The sequence below is a fragment of the Tursiops truncatus genome, chromosome 10 (assembly GCF_011762595.2).
Source record: "Tursiops truncatus isolate mTurTru1 chromosome 10, mTurTru1.mat.Y, whole genome shotgun sequence".
NCBI lineage: Eukaryota > Metazoa > Chordata > Mammalia > Artiodactyla > Delphinidae > Tursiops > Tursiops truncatus.
The window spans coordinates 32,327,181-32,350,249 of record NC_047043.1 but is presented as its reverse complement, the minus strand read 5'-3'; the positions used below and the strand labels follow the sequence as shown (position 1 = coordinate 32,350,249).

The 23,069-nt window shown below is 50.3% G+C and overlaps 1 protein-coding gene across 20 annotated transcripts in view; it reads right to left on the bottom strand.

Moving 5' to 3' along the window:
• Window positions 1-23,069, bottom strand: part of TRERF1 (transcriptional regulating factor 1) — a 296,865-nt gene that overhangs the window by 10,572 nt on the left and 263,224 nt on the right. For all 20 annotated transcript variants that reach the window (XM_073810717.1, XM_019949710.3, XM_073810715.1 and 17 more), the window contains 7 exons: window positions 21,249-21,633; window positions 19,765-19,831; window positions 18,580-18,719; window positions 18,342-18,445; window positions 16,757-16,832; window positions 9,038-9,126; window positions 6,898-7,011 (listed from right to left, as the gene is read on the bottom strand). In XM_073810717.1, coding sequence (XP_073666818.1) covers window positions 6,898-7,011; window positions 9,038-9,126; window positions 16,757-16,832; window positions 18,342-18,445; window positions 18,580-18,719; window positions 19,765-19,831; window positions 21,249-21,633 — 975 coding nt within the window. The remainder of the gene's footprint in view (window positions 1-6,897; window positions 7,012-9,037; window positions 9,127-16,756; window positions 16,833-18,341; window positions 18,446-18,579; window positions 18,720-19,764; window positions 19,832-21,248; window positions 21,634-23,069) is intronic.

The following is a 23,069-nucleotide window of genomic DNA, read 5'->3' as shown; positions in this document are numbered from 1 at the left end:
GGCTTCTTTGTGCATAAGGAAGGGCTGGCAGAGGCCTCTGGGGAGCGATACGGTTTCTACAAGGTTGGTCATTGGACACTTGGAATTCTGAGGGCAAGGAAGTCCCCCCAGCCCACTTTGGGTTCCCTTATCACTTATAAAAACATATCCTAAGGCAGAGGATATACAGATTTCTGTAAGTAGAGTTTCTCCCCCTTTAGTCCCACTGACTAAAACACAGGCAGGATACCCCACTTGCAGCAGCTCTGCCTCCCCAGAGCAGTGAGGAGGGTTTTCAAGCAGTAATGACACTGTGGAGCCCCTCTGGACAGAGACTAAAGACCTATCAGGATTTGTTTTTAAAGGTCTTCTAACACACTTCCTTGCAAGATGCCCGAGATATTGATTTGACCTGTGGAAGGCACATGACCCATGGCATTCTGATGCACTTCTTCTCTGTTCTTGTCAGAAAACAGGATCAGAGACTGAACCACAGTGACTCTGAAAAGGAGCAGAAATGGAAGGGGATATTCCCTTTTATTTATCATGTGCTATATATATATATATATTTTGGTCTCTGATAATGGTCTCTGATCATGGGCCCTCTATAAAAAAGAATAAGAAAAATATTTCTATGAATAATTATCCTCTTTGTGACTGTGTCCCCTCCCTCTGCTTCAGAACAGCAACAAGGTGCAGAATTAAGCAGAAGGTCCTGACCTTCGTCAAGGTTAACAAGACAGTTAATGGAATAGCCTGGAGGAGGTACCTGGGCTGGGTGGGGATGGGGGCCAGGGATCTAGGAGGCCCTTTTAGTGAACTAACTACCTTACTCTGCAATCTCAGTCCTCACGGGGGTGGGGTGGGGGGAGGGTGTGTGTGTAAGGGATGCTTGCTCCTCCGGGCCTAGAAGGACTGAGGACCAGGGATGGGAATTCCGTGTTACGTCAACCTCATTTTAGCGTCTATTTTACAGCACTTCGCGGTGTACAAAGTGTGTTTGCTGTGTCACTGAATAGGCTGTAAACAGTCCTCCTAGTTTACAAATGAAGAAACAAAAGGGATGTCCCGCTGCCTTCCACCCTGATGGGTCATCTGTCTCTGCTGGGCTCTCTGCATACCCACTGCTTAAAGCATGTGGGCCGGGGGACTTCCCTGGTGGCACAGTGGTTAAGAGTCTGCCTGCCAATGCAGGGGGCACGGGTTCGATCCCTGGTCTGGGAAGATTCCACATGCTGCGGAGTGGCAAAGCCTGTGCATCACAACTACTGAGCCTGGGTTCTAGAGCCCACGAGCCACAACTAGAGTCTGTGTGCCACAACTACTGAAACCCGCACACCTAGAGCCCATGGTCCGCAACGAGAGAGGCCACCCCCATAAGGGGCCCGTGCACCATGGCGAGGGGTGGCCCCTGCTCGCCGCAACTAGAGAAAGCCCGCGCAGCAACGAAGATCCTATGCAGCCAAAAAACAAAACAAAACAAAACAAAACATGCACATGGTCTGCAGTTTGGTTTACCCCAGACAGTAATGTAACTCTGGGTAAGCCTACAATTCTTAGAACCTGGAAGCCAGAATTTCCAAGAACAAAGATTTCTGAGAGTAGCAGTACCCTGGGATCCAGAAACCACCAGCTTTCTCTCTCCAGTTTGGATTGGGGATGGGAGAGAGAGATAATCCCAGTAAATATGGGCATTTAGCACACTGCTCACTGTTTCAGTATTATCCTTATTTCATATGGTATATATGCATATTTGAGACCATGTATTAACAGGGTATACTTAAGAAATGGTCCCAGTTTCCAGTGGGTAAATTAGGATTAATCAGTAATGATTACATTTGCTGAAAGACTTCAACGAATACAGATGTAGGCTTAGTACATTTTACAGAGTGATTTATGATATAAGCTTACAGATCTCTTACTAGTATAGAATATACAGGTGGATATCACTTAAATGGCCTTATTCTCATATGAATCAACCACCTTCCAACCTCAGAGAATTTCAGGTAAAATCATGTTACGTCTAACTCCACGGGTTCGCTCCATTCCTTTACAGAACTGGAACTCTGGTCTCAGGTACCAGGATATTAAGCGGACGGAGGCCCACAGCTCACCATTTAAAGTAAATTACATGTAACTTTCAATGGCAATGGCACTTATTCCACAGCAGCTGTTATACAATTTTCAAGTTGTTATACAAATGTATACAATTTTCTCACCATGCTATTGTTTGACAGCTCTTAAAAGTTCCATAGAGCCATTAAATTACAGATCAAATTATACTGTCCTGTGATTATATATGTCTCATGAACGTAGACAGGTTTACTTCGAACAGCAATCTACGCATGTTCACAAAATGATTTATCATCAAGTGAAAGTGCTCACCGATGTGACGAGAGATGCAAAGACAGAGGACAAAACCCTAACGTGTAGAACTCTGTATCAACAAGTTGGCCATTTCGTGATGCATCATGAAAGGAAACATTTGGTATTATTCCAAAATTGGCAGAAAAGTGGGCAAGTACAGAGCAGGGAGATGGTTATGTATTACACAAAGTGCTCAAAACCCTGGGTCCAAATAAGAGTTTCTTGAGGAGATTTTTATTTCTCAGGCCCGCAAATGGCATTTGTATTATGAGAAATTTATAAGTTAAAACACAAATGCTCAACAACCCAAATTTCTTCAACGACACAAATTTGAGTGTTACAGTCACTGATGAATGATGATGGTGATGACAACATACTGAAGGCCTGCTGTGAATCAGGGAGTACACACACACACACACACACACACACACACACACACACACACACTGCTAGTTTTCACAAAAATCCTGCACAATATTTTTTTTTCATTAAAAAAAATTTATTTATTTAGGCCACACCATGCAGCTTGCTGGATCTTAGTTCCCTGGCCAGGGATTGAACCTGGGCCCTCAGAACCTCAGCAGTGAAAGCATGGAGTCCTAACCACTGGACCACCAGGGAATTCCCTACAAATTTTTATTTTTTAAACAAATGAGAAATTGGCCAGAGAATGAATTTTCCCCAGAGCACATAGCTGGTAAAGAAATTGAATCGAGATTTAAACCCTGCACCGTCTGCTTCTAAAGCCTCAGCCTTAGCTCCTTGCCTGCCTGCACAGGTCCACAGATGCACATCTGTCCATCTGGACACGGCTTAGGTTTTCAGCTCAAACACAGAGCTAAACCTCTCAAAACCATTGAGAACCAGCTGCCTTTCCGTGTCAGAGGGAAGGAGGATGTTCCCCAGGCCCCTTGTCAGTGGATCGCACTGCAGGCAATTCAGGCCTGGGACCATGGGGGAGCTGTGCCCTTGGAGCCTTGACCGCTGTCTTCCAAAGTCAGGTAACTGCCTCAGCTGGTTTCTTTTTCTTTCTTTCTTTTTTATTTTTGCGGTACGCGGGCCTCTCACTGTTGTGGCCTCTCCTGTTGCGGAGCACAGGCTCCGGATGCGCAGGCTCAGCGGCCATGGCTCACGGGCCCAGCCACTCCGCGGCACGTGGGATCTTCCCAGACCGGGGCACAGACCCGTGTTCCCCGCATCGGCAGGCGGACTCTCAACCACTGCACCACCAGGGAAGCCCTCCGCTGGTTTCTTGAACTGTGCTGAATTTTGCTCACAGCCAGACCCACAGGTTCGCCTTGAGTGGAAGCAGGAGCCTGGGCAGGGAACAGGAAGCTATGGCCAGCACTTCCCTCTCGCCTCCTCAGCAGAGCCCACCTTGGCCTCCTCTTCGGCCTGCAAGGGTGGAAGGGCCTGTGACGGTCTCAGGCCAGAAGTCAGGTCACCTGCTGGATGAGCTTGTGCTATGCTGACCTCCTGGCCCCTAAAGAGCAGTCACTCCTCACCCTCCTTTCTTCCCCCCCGTCTCCCTTGAAAAGTCCCTGAGCTACCCGACTGTGCTCCATATGGGGGGAATATACTCCCTTTAATAAAATATTGAGGAGAGCTACCAAGTGTCCCAGGCAGGCCCAGAGGACAAGAGCAGGACCCCCTCCTAGGACTGTGCCTCCTGCACCTTCCCCGTCCTTTTCATGTCCACTTGGCAAACTATCCTCAGAAGGTTGACTGTGTCTTCACAGTGCCCTAAAGGGAGTTGTGAGCTACCACAGTGGCCTTGAATCAAGATTTTCTTGTTTTTGGGGGGGCCTGAGTCATCTCTGCACATTCAGCTCACAGGTCACAAGGTGTGGTTGCACCTGACCCAGCCTAATATCGGCTCCTGGCAAATAAGCCCAAGGAGGTGTGGTGCCTGGGGTGACGTCTTAACCTTTCCTCCTCAGTCTGAGGCTACACGCTGGCTCGGGCCTTTCCACCCACCTGCAAGACACTGCTGGTCCAAGATGGCGCCTGTGCCTAACGTGGTCACACCTTCCTTAGTAGCCCTCCTCCACTCAGAATCTCCTGGTTCACCCCCTCTCTTCCCAGGGAGTTCATAGAGGGATTGTTGCCATGACCCAGAGCGACTCCTACCTGGGAAAAACGTTCACTCATTCATTCAACAAACGTTTACTGAGTGCTGATATCGTGTCAGGCACTGTCCTAGGCACTTGGTAACACCCAAGTTGAAGAGACATCAACTTGATTTGGGAAACCATATCCTCTGATTTTGCTCCCTTCCAAAACATGACTCTGACAGATCCCAGAACATTCCAGAATTGGAAGGGACTTTCCAAATCATCTAAACCATCGGCCCCCTTTTACTGGTCAGTAAGCGTAGGGGCCAGGTCCTAGGTCTCCCAGGCCAGTATTCTTTGCGCTTCCTCATTTACTGTCTATTCTGCTCATTCAGAAAGCAATGCTCTGTGTGACCTTGGGCAAGCCCCTTCTCCTCGCTGGGCCTCAACCTTCTGCCTGAGGACTGGTAGAGCTGGATGAGAGAGAGTCCCCAAAGGCCATATCTAAGACTTTCTGGACCTCATCTCATACTACTTTTAAAGACTCTTGGGGTTCACAGTAAACTTTCTCCTTGTGTATGCCACATCTTCCCACCTATAATGTATGCTCCTGGGGCAGGGGGCAGAGGCCGGTTTACAGCCCCGGGTCACCCACAGCACTGCAGACATAGTGGGAACTCAATTGTTTTTAGTTGATTGAACCAGAAGAGGCCACGTTGCTTTTTTAAACGTTAGCCACAGGTGAGAAAAAGGCTATTCAGATATAAGATATCACTACTTAAGGCAGTCAAACAAAACTCATCATAGGAAACCCTGAATATAGAATACTGCCATCTCTGATCAAAAGAATGGCAATACCATTCTATTCTACAGATGTCTATTTTTTTTTTATATTTGGGTCCAAATATAAATTTATATATGTGTATATATTTCTTAGCTAGGATCAATTCTTAGTTAGGAACTTAGGCTTTGAAGCATTAATGAGTCCAAGTGTTTTTGCACTTCTCTAAGAGGATTTGCATTTGCTTGCTCTTAAGTGTTACACCAGGGAATCAGGCTCAGACAACACACTCACCAGCCTTTTGACCACGGCTAAGTTACCTAGGCTCTGTGCCTCAGTTTCCTACCTCACAGAATTGGTATAAGGAGTAAAAAAGTCAATATGTGTAAAGTGCCTCCTAGTACAATGCCTGGAATGTATGAAGCACTATGTAAACGTCTGTGAAAGAGATTAACCCACATATGTGCTAGTAACACTTACATGGGGGACACAATTGGGAATGAAAGTATAATTACAAATATTCACGATGTTTATGAATTCCAAACACATTCCCTGATGGTTGCAGACGAGAGTTTAGTAATCTGTTGTAAGACGTAATTTTTACACACACATACGTGTTTTCCACAACATGTGAGAAGATTTCCCTTTGGCTGTGGATGCAGAGAAGAGAGTTAACCACAAGGACAAAAGTGGTAGTAATTTCCAAAGCCACACAGAGGCATTCAGAGAAGATTTCGATCTAGTGATGTCTTTTTTTAAAACTTCTTTCTTTCTTTTTTTTTTTTAAATTAAGCAACATTTATTTTTGGCTGCGTTGGGCCTTTGTTGCTGCGCGGGCTTTCTCTAGTTGCGGCGAGCGGGGGCTACTCTTTGTTGCAGTGCGGGGGCTTCTCATTGCAGTGGCTTCTCTTGTTGCAGAGCATGGGCTCTAAGTGTGCGGGCTTGTAGCTGTGGCACGTGGGCTCAGTAGTTGTGGCTCGGGGGCTCTAGAGCGCAGGCTCAGTAGTTGTGGCGCATGGGCGTAGTTGCTCTGCAGCATATGGGGTCTTCCCAGACCAGGGCTCAAACCCATGTCCCCTGCACTGGCAGGCGGATTCTTAACCACTGTGCCACCAGGGAAGTCCCTAGTGATGTCTTTAGTAGGTTCTTCATCTTAATACGCAGACAACTTTGGATTGTCTGCTAATGAAGGAAATCAGTACCAAGGATAAATGGTGATGTGAGGATCAGGATAATCTACACACTGCTAACTAGTTCCCCAATAACTGAGAGTTCCTGGCGCCATCTAGAGGTCAACGTTGCTCCTTGGGCATGCTTCACAGAAGCTGTGTAAACTCCGAGTGCACTTAGGTCTTTCTAAGGCACGTTAGTTCTCTGGTAAGGAGCATCTGTGAGTGTGGAAGGATCAGGAAGTGCTATCCCAGAATGTCGGGGTGCCTCTTATAAGTCACCCACATCAAGGCTGGAACCACCACGGTTTAACTCCTCCGGTGCCTACCTGCCCTGGAACGCAAGCCAGCCCTCATCTCCTTAACTGATCACCGGGCTGCGGGTCAAACCCAAAACTGCCTTCCCTCCGCCTAATTATCCCAGGAAATCAAGGCCTGAATCTCACCTGGGAACTGGCCTGTCACCCACCAGTGCCAGCCACTTAGGGACCTGGGCATGGGGCAGGAGCAGGGCCCGAAGAAGCAGCACCCGGGCAGCTTCACTCACCACACAATCGTCGATGATTTCCGAGAGCCGTGTCCGGTGTTTCCTCCCCAGCCTCATGATTTTTTTCCACGTGTAGTAGTACTCCACACACTGAGCCACCGTCTTGGACTTCACCTGCCGGGAAAAGCACCTCAAGATCAGCTCCAGCAGTGGGCAGGGTGCAAAGCAGCAAGCTTTTGTGCAAGTTTAAGTTTGTAATAGGTATTAGGTTTATGCAGTTGAATAAAAACATATACATGGTGAAAAATCTCCTCCCCACACCCGTTCTCCATCCATCCATCCATCCATCCATCTGTTCCCCCCATACCGCTGCAACACAGCTGGCCCCTCTTATTCATATCTTGGGTGTCATTCCAGAATTTCTTTACATATATACCAACAAACAGGAAAATATATTCCTCCCCACCATTCTGCCTCACAAAAGGTAGCATACTCTTATGTACTGCTTTGCATCTTGACTTTTTTTCGCAAGATAGCTTGGAGATTTTTTTCACATTCGTCCATAGAGAGCTCGTTCCCTTTTTTAACCCATAAAGCAGCAAATGCTTTTTCAAATGCTTGAATGTATTTGGCTCTCCAACTTGTTGACATTCAAAATCTATTTATGAAAAATGTTCCTTAGTAATCGAACAGGAATATAAGACAAAAGTTATGACGACAAGAGCTTAGTGTTTGCAGAAAACAAGCCTTGCCCTCTTCTCCCCCAAAGGGGCAAAGATAAATGTGTTTTAAAGAGACAAACATTCCTTTGTTTAGTTCATAGTGCTCTAAGCTCAAAGTGGGGTTCAATAATGTGGGTTTTCTGGAGGTAGATAAAAAGGCTGGCTGTCCCCTTGGGGGCAGGAACATGGTCACCTGCATAGTGAGAATGAAAAGAGTACCTTCAGAAGTCTGGTCTCCTCAAAGGTGGCCCCTTCACGTCCACCTGATATCATGAATTTCTACATTAGAATCACCCAAGGAGGGAGGATAGAGTCCCAGAGAACCCTTGTTTTAAGTCCTGCATTGCCTGGTGAGCACGACACATGAATCCATCAGGTGCGGGGCCTTTAAGGAATGAGGCTGAGGACAGGCCAGTCCCGGGGGAAGGTGACCCAGGAGAGATGGGAGCCTGGGAGCTGCTGGGATAGAGGGCAGCAAAGAGTCCAGTGGCCTCCAGGGCAGAGTAAGTCGGGTGCGAATTCAGATCTGAAGACGGAGGCAAGTTGGAGAAAAAGTCCACCTATTCTGATTCTCATCCAGTCGAGGCCCAGGATTAAGGACAGGAGACATGAACCCGGGACAATACTGAGGCCCAGCCCAGAGCCAATGGCAGCTGTCACCTGGGACCCTGTTCTCTGTGTACCTGAGCATCTTAATAACTCAGTATGGCTCCATCATTCATCATTTTGCTGAAACACTCTGAATCATTGTAACTTTTGGCCTAAACCATCTCTCAGCCAATTAAGGCCTATTACGTTTATTATGTGCTGGATAAAGCGCTATTTCATCTTTGTTAAAGAGCTCTACTTTGCTGTGAAATGCTATATATGTAACATGTTATTGTTGTTATTATTATTATTATGTGGCTGCACCGCACAGCTTTCGGGATCTTAGTTCCCTGACCAGGGATCGAACCTGTGTCCCCTCCAGTGGAAGCTCGGAGTCTTAACCACTGGACCACCAGGGAAGTCCCTGTAACATATTATTTTTATTAACACTGTCCTTATGATCAGGGGCCCAACACCAGAAACTCTGCTAGGGGGACGGCTCATATTCTCCCTTCTCCAATCCCCCCTCCCCCAATTCTGTCAGAAACACTATAGATCTGTCAAATACACATGAAATAGTTTATATAAATTGTGAACCAGAAGCCTCAGGTCTATTTATTCTGACAGAATGCATGAATTACACATTTTAATTAAGATAAGAATACCCCTCCCCCCCACTGCCACATCCAAATAATCTATATTCTCCTCCCCCCACATCCCTAACACCAGGGCCAAGCCATCCATAACAAATACCATCCTTTACCAGCAAGAGATGGAAGACATTCTTTTGTTGAGAGTCTTAAGCCAGTAACCAAATAGTTCTGTATATCTTTAGGTGTACAACTTCCCAAATTTGGTTTCAAGTAAGCAATGGGAAAAAGAATACTTACCATCTTCTGTACAAAAATAAAGTCTTTGTTGTAAGTGGCTAGTGCTTTATTAAACAGTTTTCTTTCTAGGGAGGTCCACTTGTCCGAACCTACAACAAAACACACATTTCATAAAAAAACAGCTCAGTTCTCCTCACTTGTGGTTGCTGGTTCACTTAGTTAAGTTACAAACTACAACTGTTCAGCACGTGATAGAATACATATCACACTCCTTTCTGAACAGGAAGTGCAGTGTAATGGTTAGGAGCCCTGACACCTGGGTTCAGATCTCAGCCGTGGCCTTGACCTTGGCAAGTTATTGAGCCTAAGACTCAGTTTTATTACCTACAAATGGGAATAATTCTGATTGTCTCCACCTCTTAAGATTTCTGTGAAGGTTAAAGAAGGTAATGCCCAAAAAGTGTCTAGCTTAGTAACTGGAAAACCATGAATGCTTAACGGAGTTTAGCTACAGTTTTTTTTATGTAATTAGGATGAGGGCAAGCATTCACGTAGCAAGTGATCCTCACATGTGCTGGATTCAGCAGTCTTCACCCTCAAGATGTTCACAATCTAGTGGGGAGAAAACCAGGAGGCCCTGCATTCAAGGTGATGATTGCGAGGATGAAGGGAGGGGTCGGGTGCCGATAGGGCACAAAGGAGGGACACCACACGCAGGTTAGGGCAGCCGGGAAGGCTTCCAGGTGGAGAGAACACCTGAGCAGGGTTTAAAAAGACACAGAAGCAAGTCAGGCAAGAAGGAGATGGAAGGGAATTCTGGGGAGAGAAAGTGGCATGTGCAAAGTCAGAGGCAAGCAGTGAGAGGACACATGTCATTCATTCATTCATCCATTCGGCAGATACTTCTTAGGAGTTTACTACATGCAAGACACAAGGGGGAAGAAAACTAATACTTATAAGTGCTTACTATGTGCCAGGCTCTAACGTACTTCACAGAGAGTAGTCATTTGGTTCGACAGACAATCTGTAAGATTGGTATTACTGCTACCCATTTTACAGATGAGGAAATGGAGGTGTTCAAGAAAGAAGCAGTAATCCGGTACAGCTCGACTACAGGGTTCCAGCAGAGGGAAAGCAGATGAGGCTGGGAGGTGAGAGGGACCGGTTCCTGACGAATCTGCAGACCAGTGAAGAAGAGGCCTTGCAGTGCCGGGCTGGTGCATCTTGCCTTGCTGGCTGAACTTGACATTCTCGTTAAAGCAGGATATGCAGATGTTTACAGAGAATGGTACTGGCCTATTTCCAAGGCAAGTCCTACTTCTGGGGGCTCAGTCACTGTGGCTGGTTTGCAGAAACTCGGCCTCATTCTGATTTTTTGAATTCCCTGTATCTCTGATTCTTTGGATGGTACATGGCTGGGCTTTTGATAAGCCTCTACTTTTCAGAGTAATCTGAAATCTCCCAAACTATAGTATTTTCCCTTCCAACCAGAACAAGCCCAAGTTTTCCATTTTGCTATGCTTGATGGAGGGGCTAAAGTAAGAAAACCTGAATTGCTTCTTCCCTCAAAAGGTTGAGCCCAAATCATTCAAACAAGTGAAACCACGCCTGGCAGGCAGGCAGGAGGCAGACAGCCTCGGGTCCTTGAGAAAATATGTGACTCAGTGATGTCAGCTCAGATTTCTGAAATAAACACCTTCTCTGTGCGACTCCCTGATGGGTACTTAAGCCAAGAGCTCTGGCTCCAGATGCAGGATATGCTCTCCACAGCTGGGCTGCTTCAGGCCCCTATAAAAGTAGGGCCACCACCTGATTTCTTTGGTTTGTTTCTCTCTTTAATTCTAGAAGGAAAGCAGCTTTCTGATTAACCCTCGGAAGAAGGAAGCCTCTTCCACGGGTTCTGGAGACCAGGACGTCTCTGGTTGCGCAAACCACCATAACAGGGAGAAGTGGGGCCAGAGGTTCAGAGAGGCTTTGCTAGAGTGGATGTGAGCAGAGCATGTCGGTGGGGTTTGGAGCTCTGGAGCACCGGCATCACCATTCCTCAACTTCTGTCTAACGCTCAAGGGCTTCGGGTCCCAGCTCCCGTTTGCTCCCATTGCCCAGAGGCAGAGACAGAAAGAGCAAAACAGAAAGGCTGAACCAACAACTGAAAGACCAAAGAAAAATCATGGCTCCTTTTAGGTATCCATTGAAACAGCAAAGAGAGATCAGAGAGGCAATGGTGTAAGAGGACCATGATGGGGACATGTCACACTAGCTGAGCCCCTGGACAAGCATATAGGGAGGTTGCTGTGCTGCCCTGATACAGGTCCAGTCTGTGCAACTCTGGGTTGCACCTCACATAGGAAGTTAGGGAATATTTTGCTGATGAAAACCCCCAATTAGATGAATGAGAATCCTTTCCACCCTCAGCCAGATCCTATGTTTCCCAAGTCAGAGAGCAGCTCGAAACCCCCGTGAGACACTCACAGGGCCACGCAGCCTTCTCAGGCCAGCACCCAGCCTCTATGGTGGACACACTTTCTTCCACCCCACGCCAAGCTTGTCATCTGATTACTGTCCAAACCGCAGTGTTAAGTCCCCAGGTCTGTTTACTTGTGAGAGGTATGTCCCTACACATCCCCAGATGGCCTTCCAGCTGTAACCCCACAGAAGGTGAAGTGACCTCCTGGACCATCTGTTATGGGGGATCCTCAAGCCTCATGGGGGAAGGAGGCCTTCTCTCCATCAACTCTTTGGTGGTGTTTAGGGCTGCTGCTCTGTGATGGGGTCTTTAGTCTTCCCAATCCCAGAGTGTCCACTCGACACCACCAGTCCTGGATTGGAAGTGGGCTACACCCTCGCAATTTCCTCTCTGTGCTGCCCCCGACCTGAGGTGCTCAGACGGTGAGAGATGGCTCCTCTACGTAGTCCTAGGGTCTGCGCTTTAGCACACGCGACTGTGCTGTGCGTGCGTGTCTGTCCAACAAGGGTGTCCACAAACTGAGAGGCAGAGGCGGGGCCAGACAAGTCCATTGGTTCTCACGCTCCATCTTCACTGCACCCTGATCATGGGATTGCCCACAGGACTGAGAATCCACTCCTGGGCTCTTGGGCTGGATTCCCAGGCTGAAGCCGGGTATATAGACATAATATCTGGATGCGCTTGCCCCAAATAATAAAGTCACTGTGCTGTGATAAAAGGGGTGACTTTACGCAGGAGACCACAGGCTGCGAACCTGGTTCTGCCACTCACTCCTTCTGGGGCCCGTGCAAGTTTACTTCTCTGAGTCTCAGTTTCCTCTTTTGTGACTCGGGGATCCTGACGGTCATGCTGTGACTGGCAGTGTTTAGTCCGAAGTATGTGCACAGAGAATGCTTCAGATCTGGCCACTCGGACGGCAGATCCCAAATCAGCCTGCAGCCGTGGGACACACGCTGTCCCCTGCTGACATCTGTGGGCACTCATGAAGCCTGCCGGTCCCTGCAGCATTCCCTGTCGTGTGTGGGCTCACCCACAGCCTTACTCTGGGCTACCTGTAACTTGCAGCCTTCTCCTCCCTGCCCCGAAATCCTCCTGTAATCCAGACAAGGCTCAGCGTCTCTCCTCCTGGGGTCTGTCTGGCAGGAGCATTTTCCTCATTCTTGGACAAGGTTTTCTAAGCCAGCCCTTCTTGGATTCTATTTCTTGAACAAAGTCCAGGATAAAATGCAAAAGCGAGGCAGGGGGCTGCCCCAACTCCTCACCTGCCCTCCCCCTTTGAGATCCCTGCTGTCCACTCAGCATGTCCCTGGGGTTGATGGGCTGATGACACACCCTCCCTCCCCACCCCCATCCATTCTCCCTGGGGATTCCTGGCTAGTGGGCTATTATGAGCAGGGGTCCCTAACAAGACGATTAAGGCTAATTACAAAGAGCCTAATTAACTGGAGGAAACTGGTGCTGGAACAGTATCCAGAGGAAAAATGTTCTGAGCTTCGGTTGCTGGGAAACAGGCTCCGGATGGTGGCGAAATTTGGGGCAATCTATAGCGAATGCAGGCAATTAAAAAGAGACGTGGAGGGGTGAGAGAAAGTTTGGGCACAGTATGTTTTAAAGAGGGGCTTTCTGTCTTCCTTTCAAGCTTTTAAAAACTGTTCTCGATGCTGTTGTTATAGCAGTTACATAAGAAAGACACGTTCATTGTAGAAAAAGGAGGACCTGTTTCTACACCAGATCTTCATTTCCGTGAAAGGTTTTCCATGATGGGTGAAGACTGAGTAATTTTTTTTAGGGGTGCAGGTGAATCGGGTAATACCAAAGTTCCCTCTGGAGGCCAAAGGCAGGGAGACCTTGATCTGAATCCAGAACCTGAGCTTGTCCACTAGCCTCTTCTCCACAAGTGCCACGTCAGGCAAAGCAGCAGAGTGAGTATTAACTCCGTTCCTGCCCTTCAGGGGATCACTCTCCAGCTAGCAACATGGGCTAAGGATGCCTGTGAGATGACTTCACAGCTGCGCTTCTTACAAAGTATTCTCTGGAGAACGTAATTCTGTCTCTTCACCAAACTGGGGCAGCTTCCGAGACAGAGACCAGGCCTCCCCCCGACTGAACGGGTATATTCCCTCCAGGTCTCTCCCATCTCCGGAGTCAGGTCAGGGCTCAGGACCCAGTGAGCGCTTGGGCTATGGTGGGGGCCCACAGTAGCCTCTGCTGAACCCTTGCCAAGACTCCCAGGGCCAGGTCTGACACCCCTCCACTCCGTGCCCATCTGCAGGAACTACCGGCTCAACGGAAAAACCAAAGACGCCGGAAGCTCTCTAATCACAACCAGGCATCCTTGTCACCCTGACAGACCCACACTCAAGCCTTCCCCACCCAACCCAACCGCTGACTGGGAGCCACTGCAAACAACCGCTGCCACTTATGGGCGGAGGGTGTGGAGAGAGGTCTGGACCGGGTGTGAATTAGAGAGCCTGGGGGCCACTGTGACAGCCCCCTTCCTCTGAGGATCTTAACAGGACTCTTCCGGGCTTGCCAAGCTGCCCACCTACAGTGATGTCTCTCCTGGGCCCCAGCACTGGTCGCTCTTTCCTTTTCTCACTGAACTGCTTGGGATGGGATGGGATGGGGTGGAAGGGCAGGTCAGGAGGGAAGTGATTTTCACAGGCTCCTGTCACTGTCTCCCCCAATTCACAGTCTGCACCCCTGAAACCAGTCTTGCCACCTTCCCTCCAGGGCACAGGCTGGGGAGGTCTGACCTCTCTCTAGACAACTGGAAGCCTGGGGTGCAATTCCAGGGCCGGAGTCGGGCGGGAGTGACACTGGCCACAGCCGCAGAGCTGGAAGCAAAGGAGATTTCAGAAGACAGTGTCCCAGCAAGGCTGGACCTGAGCTGACAGTCCTGCTGGAGAGCAACCCAAACAGGGCTTGGCACGAAGGCCAAGGCAGGACGGGGCCACGGGGGTGGGATTCACCGACACCCGGAACCAGTCAGAGGGTGGGGTGGTTAAAAGGGCGGAAGGCGGTCGCGGCTGTTAGCTGGGGCACATGACGGGGGTAGACTCTGTGGCCTCCTCTGTGTTCTGGAAGGGAACCGCCAAGGGGATGGAGTCAGGCCAGACTTCAGAGATCTGTGACCTTTGTCCTTTGTGCTCATAATTCTAGAAGATTCTCTGGGACCCAGTCTGTGATCAGTTCCTGGAGAAGAGAGATTACTGGCAGACCTAGGTGAGCACCCTTTTCTTGGGGACACACAGCTAATGGGACACCAACCCTTCACACAGGACAGCTCCACCTCTCTTGTCTCCAAGGGTCAAAAGGATTCTGGAAGCAACAAGAGTGCTTCCTGGTCTGCTTATAGGGAAAGGGCGCAAGGGATGGGCAAAGGATTTCCCAGGAACCCCCAACTCCCGAAGATCACTGAATTTTAGCAGAGTTTAGGGCCTTCTAGTTTCAAAGCTTTTAGTACTATTTTAAGGTTGTTGTTTGGTGTTGTTTGGGGTGGAGGTGGTCTCTAGCCCATAGCTTTCCCGTCTCTTTTATGTCATGACACACACTAAAAAGATCACAATACCTGCTTGGCATGCTGGGAAGAACTGGAGGGAATTTGGGCCCAGACAAGGCTGCTCACAGCTGGAGATGAGCAGCCCAGAGGCGCCGCCCACCCCAGTCACCCCAGGGGCCGAGGGCAGCCACAGCAGATGCTAGGGAAGTCTCCTCGCTAAGCAGAGAAGCCTGACCCAGGCTCCAGGAGGCTGGACGGCCCGTCAGGGTTTAATGGGCAGCAGATGACGCTGGGAATTAAGAGGATTGAATTGTTTCCATGGCAGATTAGAGAGAACTCCCACATCTTCTACCCACACTTGGGGCAGACACCAAGCAGGAAATGATGGAGACAGTATTAAGAAACTGGCTCCTTGAGGCCATGGGGTTACATGATGGATTTCTTATCCAATGTGTCCATTCTGTGCTTGCCTAGTGCCAGCAGCAGCCTGTGTGCCGGGAGCGATCCACAGGCAGGCATCCCGGGCTTGCTGTGCTCAGGTGAGTGGCTTCTGAGGCCTTTCCACCCTGTGATGACAGGCAAGAGGGCCAACTCGGGAGAGGAGCCCGTTCTGCAAGGCAGACGGTGGTGGGGGTCACAGGGAGCCCCCTGAGAACACGCCGGAATCTGCAGAACAGCCCTCACCTGAGGCCACATCTGGCCGCCTGGACTGAGGACTGGAAAAGGTATTTACTGGGTCCCCAAGGCCACTGAAGTACTTAGCACCCATCTACGCACGGTCCCCCCAGGCACCAGAGACACCTTCAAATGATTAACAACCAAGGGGCATTGGAGGACCCAGCCCTCTCTGAAACAGAGAACCCAGGCAGGTGCGTGGAGACCCCCAGAATGGACAGGGCTACTGGTTAACGGAAATACAAATGTTGACTCCAACTTCATTGTCACCGCAGGTTCCCCAGCCTGTTTCACTCTCTCTGCACGACTCTAACTCCATTCAACTCTCCAAGGTGTGTCCTCTTTCCCTCGTACTGGTGATGCCATCGTTAATCAACCCCCTCCTAAGAGAGACTCGTATGTATATGTACGTGTGTGTGCACGTGTACATGTATCTGTGCGTGCACACATATACATGTGCATGTACACGTCTTTCTCCCGCCATTAGTGATCCGTCATTTAATAACTGCCTACCCCTCAGACTCCAAACTACACAGGACAGGACTCTGTCTACATCTGTCACCGTCACTTCCCCCTCTTAGTGCTAGGCACAGTTTCCTGTACATAGGAAGTGCTCATTAATTGTTCAACCAATGAATAATAAAGCTACTAGACTGTGCCAGGCATTGGGCTCCATATACTCTCTCAAATCTTCACAAAGTCCTGCAAGGGATGGAGTATGAGCCCCACTTTACAGGTGAGGAAACCAAGGCTGCAGAAGGCCACGGGGTGCAGGCAAGATGTGAACCCACATCTACTGATCCCAAAGCCCAGGGGCCGCTGCGTGCTGTTGCCCCTGTGGTCTACCCCCTGTGGCTCTTCCTCCGGGTGCACCGATCTCACTGCTGCACGTGCAGGCCTTGTCCCCTCGTCCAGCTCTTGGCACACCCATGAGGGGCAGGCCCAGACAGACAAACGCCCGACAGCGACCAGCCAGCCGACACAGCTGCCCCACCACCTACGCCCCAGAGGCCTTGAGAGCACAAGCGGCGCTGAGGACAGAATGGGTGCTATCTGTTATTAAAAGGGGACACGACCAACACGCAGACAGCCCGCTCTCGGGAAGCAAGGGGGCACAGGGCTCCGGGCAACCTACCGGCATAGTGGTAATTTGCTAAAGGGTGACATTTTAACCTGACTGGCTTCCGCAGCAGCAGCATTTCCAGAGCAGCCTGCAGACCCGTGGGAGAGAAAAGGCGAGAGTCAGTCACGGGGCTTGTGTCCTCAGAAGACCATCTGCCTAATGGGGAAAACGAGCCAGCATTGCAGGGCCCGGGGTTGGGGGGCTGGAAGGAAAAACAGAGGAGACTGCCCGATTTGGGGTCTTCCTTCTGGTCAGCACCCAACAGGACTCATCATCCTAATACCTCCTCCGCCCATGCCTGCAGCCAGCTGGTCTTGTCCCAAAAACCCAGGTGGCAGCCAAAACCCACTCCTTCCTTGGTGAGGGCCCCAGCTTCAGAGATACGGTGGAGCCTCCTCTGTTTGGAGGCTGAGTCTCTAAGGAAATGAGTGGGTGACTTGGAACTGTTTTTGCAGAAAAATCACATGTTTCATTACAACTGAACATCAACAGCTATATTAGTAATAACTGTACTACATACTGTCCTTCCAGGGAGCCTTGCTAAATAACCCTTTCAAATCTAAGTCCCTCAGCCTCACTGAGTTTGTTAAAAAAGTGGTGCAGGTGGAGTTGAGCTGTGGATGGTTTGGGGATCTCAAATCTTGCTACTCCAAGTGTCGTCCATGGACCAGCAGCACGGGTATCCCCTGGGAGCAGGTTAGAAATGCAGCACCTTGGGCCCCACCTCCAGAATTGCTGAATAAGAGCCTGCATTTTAACAAGACTCCCTAGGTGATGTGCGTGCACGTTAACAGTTTGAGAAGCACGGCTCTGCGGCACTGATCTTAAAAGGTCAAGGAGAGTTCTCCAACATTCTAGAGAACCCTTGAAGGGTATCAGTAATCTCATGAAAAGGTAGTATTGGGACATTTGTTTACCTTCACATTTTCATAAAATCAAAAAAGCAGGAGGTTAGCTCTGGTATAAGAATCATGTATTTACTAAAGGGGAAGCTGAGGCTAGTGACGAAGTGCTCCAGCCAGGGGTCCAGGTTGAGCAGGCAAATGGTCAGCTCTGATTCTGGGAAAAGGGCACCAAAGTTCTGGTTTGGGGATGCCAGAGAACTGTGCCAAAAGTGGAAGAATGACACCAGATGGTGCACAGCGAACATTTCACTTTGGTTAGGGGAGCAAACGGTTCTACGAACGTCAAACTCTGGCTGATTTCCAGGTAGGGAGGAATGACAAGCAGAGTATGACAGGCTATTTTAGGCCAAGCCTTGCTTCAGGAAGGCCTTCTACTTCCATCACTGCAGACCTGTTCCCCGATGTGAATTACAAGACTGCTGAAAAGAAATTCTAGTTTCCCAAAACAGATGTTGCCATCATTATTACTTAGGAACAGATGTGTAAACAGAAATCCAACTGGAGGTTTTCTGCAGGCTTTCAAATCCTGGCCTACTCATTGAGATAAGGAACATGGGAGGCACACCAGCCGGCCATCATCTTAAGAGTTGGTTGTGAGGGGCATGAAACAACACAGAAACTTGGTAAAATACTTTTCAGAATTCCGACATGAAGCATATGAACTGGGAAGCCTCCTTTTCACAGTTCCTTACCATCACATCACCTTTGGCCTCGAAGAGAGAGTGCAAAGCAAATTCAGAATTGGTCCCTCCACCTGGCAATGCACTCGAACAGCACAAATTCAGGAGATTCTCCACTGTTGGGAACAAAGAGAGGCCACTGCATCAGAAAGAGCTCAGGGTCACCGGAAAGACAAACCGATCCTGGAGCCAGAGGCCCCCGGGAGAGGATCCAGCCCTTCCTGCCCAGTTCTTCCCCTGCTGCCAATACCTCTTTGCTGGAAGTCGTGGTTTTCCAGCTCTGGCCAGGGCTTCCATACCAGTGTGGCCTTGTGTGTGTCCTGGGCCAGGGCAGAGACATCCTGGAGTTCCGGGATCTCCGCTTGGAATCGCAAGCCAATGTTGATGCGTCTTTAATCACAAGAAGAAAAGCAACAGTGTGGTCTTCAATTTGAGACCAAGGGCAACTGTCAGGGACTTGAAAAAGAAGGAAGCCGGTTCCTTCTGCAAGAAGAATGCAGGGGCACTTCCTCACAGGGTGATCTGAAGATTCCAGGCGTGGCCTTTCCACTGGGATAAGGAATAGCTTTACGATTGGGGAGAGATGCTGTGGGGAGCAAGGGAGAAGCCTACCTGGGGCTTCAAAGCTCCCTATAACTGGGAGAGGTAGGGTCCTAATTCCAAGGGAACGGCTGCCCAGAGCACGGCCGAGGGTACCACTTAACCCAATGGGACAAATACAAAGTGCTTATTCCATTTTTTAGCCCTTTCAGACCACGTTCACATAAATGATCCCATCTGAACCTCACCAAGACCTGTGATGTGAGCAAGGCAGTGATAATTATTCCTACTCAATAGATGAGTTAACTAAAGCTTAGAAAGGTTAACTTGATCAAGATCAAATAACAAAACGGTGCTGGAACCAGGTTTCCTGATTCCTGACTCAATCTACTCACCACTCTACCATCTGGCCTCTTCTGTGCTTATCCATGAAAATAACCAGCTTTCTCTTCCATTATACCCCCCAACTCAATTACTCAACAAGGCCACTTGGAGGATCAGCTAAGAATCTTAGGGAGGGGCTGGGGGATCAAGGGCATTTGGATGGAGCCTCGTGGAGAGCTAGGCACCCTAAGACAGATGTCTCAATGTCACTGGGGATGTGAAGGCATGTGGCCCCAACCAAACTGGCTCACAGAGCCACAGATGGGGACGCCTGGTTCTCCAAACACAAGGCTCCTTGCTTTTAATGTGTTTAGTCTTTAGAAAAGGCCTTGAAATACTGGCAATTACAGGGAAACAACAGTACTTGAGAAATACCACGATCCTACATTTTTTACAACTTCTTGCCCAGTGGCCACTCTGATCCCAGAAGCACTAGCTACACTTCTCAAAGCTCCCCATCCCTTTTCTAGGCTGAGGCTTCTGTTCTAAAGAATAATTGGCTTTTCCTTACGGTTCGACATCAACGGTCTGCTCTCCAGGCCCTGGGGTGACTGTCACGTTGCTGCCATCGATGCTGTCTGAAGCACAAAAACCAGGGGTCACTGGTCAACAGGGAAGGGTACTGAAGAAACTAAATGAGCAGTTACCTAAACAGTCATGACAGGGCCCCTCTCCTACCCAACCCATGCCAGAGTTACCCCAGCAGTCTCCGAGGAGTTGGATGGAATGTGGAGCAACATGGCTTAGCGTTTCCCCACTTCTCACACAGGGTAAGGAGTGGCCAGCTGCCCCACTCTGGTCTGCTAAGCTTTTTATTTATTTATTTAAAAAATGATTTAAAAATAATTTTTGGCTGTGTGTGCGGGGCCTGTGGGAGCCTAGTTCCTCGACCGGGGATTGACCCCAGGCCCTCTGCAGTGAAAGTGTGGAGTCCTAAGCGCTGGGCCACTAGGGAATTCCCCTGTTAATTTGTCTTATTTCTATGAAACTATTCTTGCTCCAGAAAGAGATCCTGGCTACAGGCCTCTCCTGCTTGATCTTTTTTTTTTTTTAAATAAATTTATTTTTTATTTATTTTTATTTTTAGCTGCATTGGATCTTCCCTGTGGTGCATGGGCTTTCTCTAGTCGTTGTGAGCGGGGGCCATTCTTTGATGAAGTGCGCAGGCGGTGGCTTCTCTTGTTGCGGAGCACGGGCTCTAGGCCCGTGGGCTTCAGTAGTTGTGGCACACGGGCTCAGCAACTGTGGTTCGCAGGCTCAGTAGTTGTAGTGCATGGGCTTAGGCGCTCCGCGGCATGTGGGATCTTCCCGGACCTCGGCTCGAACCCGTGTCCCCTGCATTGGCAGGCGGATTCTTAAGCCCTGCCCCACCAGGGAAGCCCTCCTGCTTGATCTTTACACAGCCTGCTAAAATGTGAAGGTGTGGTCTTGCATATAATCCCATTTGTACATCTACTTAGTACATTTATTTTTTTATTTTATTTTAATTTTTTTGCGGTACGGGGGCCTCTCACTGTTGTGGCCTCTCCCGTTGCGGAGCCCAGGCTCCGGACGCGCAGGCTCAGCGGCCATGACCATGGCTCACGGGCCCAGCCGCTCCGCGGCACGTGGCATCCTCCCAGTCTGGGGCACGAACCCGTGTCCCCTGCATCGGCAGGTGGACTCTCAACCACTGTGCCACCAGGGAAGCCCCTACTTAGTACATTTATTTTGGGTGTCTTACACGGTTATCCACAACACACTTCAACTGTTTTTCCTTATCCCAAAGAAACACTGATTATCGCTCTACGTGTTAGTCTCCGCGGCTAGGCTGTTTCCCCTGAGAAGTATCCTAATTATTTCTAGCCCCTAGCACATTGCCTGGTACACATAATCGAGCCACCGCCAAGGTCTGTGGAAAACGAGACGACAGAACGCGAGGCCTCCTGGGGCAGCACCCAGCACAGTCGGGGCGCCGCCCCTGAGGTAGCGGAGGCGGGGACAGGGGCGACTCACTGGGGCGGCAGAGCAGCACGCGAGGCGTGGGCGTGAGGGGCGTGAGGGGCAGCTGCGGATGCGCGCCGGCGCCGTGGCCGGAGATGAGCACGTTGCTGAAGAGCCCCGAACCCTGGCGCACCGGGCTGAGCATGGGCGGGGGCGTGTAGGGGGGCAGCTCGTGGGCGGGGTCGAGGAGCAAGTGGTCGCCCAGGACGCGCGGGGAGCGCAGCTGGCTCTGGTACAGGGTGGCGCCAGAGTGCGAGGCGGCGAGGTTGGGGGTGTAGGAGGGCGGAGGCGGGATGAAGAGCGGCTCCGGCCGGTGCCGGAACTTTTTCTTCTCCGGCGCGGTCTTGAGGGCTTCCTCAGCTTTGGCCAAGCCTGGCTGATGCTTCTTGGGAATTTCCTACAACGGGAAGAATGATCCGATTCAAATACTTGGGCTTTTCCCACAGGCCCTTTCCACAGGCTGAGGGAAGGGGGACTGCTGTCCTAACGGGGACCCCTCCCCCCTTCCACTCGTCTGACCCCAGCATCCTCCGCCTTCAGAAACGGCCACATCCACTTCAGACAAGGCGAGATCTGGCGGCTTGATTAGGGAGAAAACTTTGGTTTTGGAGGAAATCCCTCATGTCTGGAGAGGGATGGGGGTGGTAGGAATAGTGGGTGGGCAAGAAAGAATATATTCACATTCTTCATTGCTTATCACTGCATTCCCATCTGGTGAGTGGAATCCAGCTGAGAGGGCCCTTTAATTCCCCACTGCTCCCCGGGGACTGACATCGGGGACAGATAACACATGTTCTGAGGCGGCGACAGAAGAATCTATTCAGGGAAGCTGGGCAGAGGCTGTGGGGCAGGAAGAGGGGGTCAGGCCTTGGCCAAGGCTCCCAGGGCCAGTGACCCGCACTGGGCTCTTCTTCAAGGTAACCTTAGGGTTGAGGAGAGCCATCCCGGATCTCTGAGGCCCGTCTCATGTGCTCTCCTAGACGTGGATCTGGTGAGCCTCCCCGCTTCACCACCCCTCATTACTGCTCCCAGCACTGGTGGCTTATCTGTGGCAAACCCTTCTCGTAGGTTGGTTTCCTGTCAGCAGGGTTAGTTTATTTTATTCCAGCAGAACCAAGCATCTTCTGGAAGGAAGATCTGCCACATGGATACAGATATACTAATAAGTAAACACACGCACGGAAAGAGATAAGCAGGGCATGCCAAAGCCAAACACAAACAGTCTTGGTTGTGTGCCAGCATCAGCCCAGAAAACCCGAGAGCTGGGTGCGGCTGGAGAGGCAGCCGTGCGGTTGGGAGGGGCTGTGAGGATACCTGCAGAAAAGTTCTGGGCAGTCTGTGGTCCCCTCCCAGGCCCTGCAGGCCAGTGCTCGTCACAGTTGTGGTCCCTGGCAATCCCTGTGCCCAGGGTGGCGCCTGAGTAGGAGGCAGCAGGGGGTGATGGGAAGGGTCGGCCATGGTCACGTGACCAGCCTCCTCCAGGCCATGTGACCTGCCCCAATCACCCCTCAGCTCTGGGCTCCTCCCCCTCAGGGCCCCTTCTGCTGCCTTCAGCACTTCAGGCTGCCCCGCGTGTCTCTCCCTCAGCTTCATCATCTTCTGGGGTGCCGTCCCAGCCCCTAGGAGGGGAGTCTAGGGAAGCAGAAAGGTGAGGAAAGGGGGAGGGGCAGCGGGGACCCCCAGGCCCCCGGGGGGCTCTCCTTAGGTCAGAGAGCCCCAACCTGCTTCCTTTCCCCACCGGGGGCTCCTCACCGCCTGAGGCTGAGGTGGAGAGAGGGGGCTGAGGAATGGGAAGAAGGTGCACGTGCCCCCAACTTGGGGAGCCATCCTGAC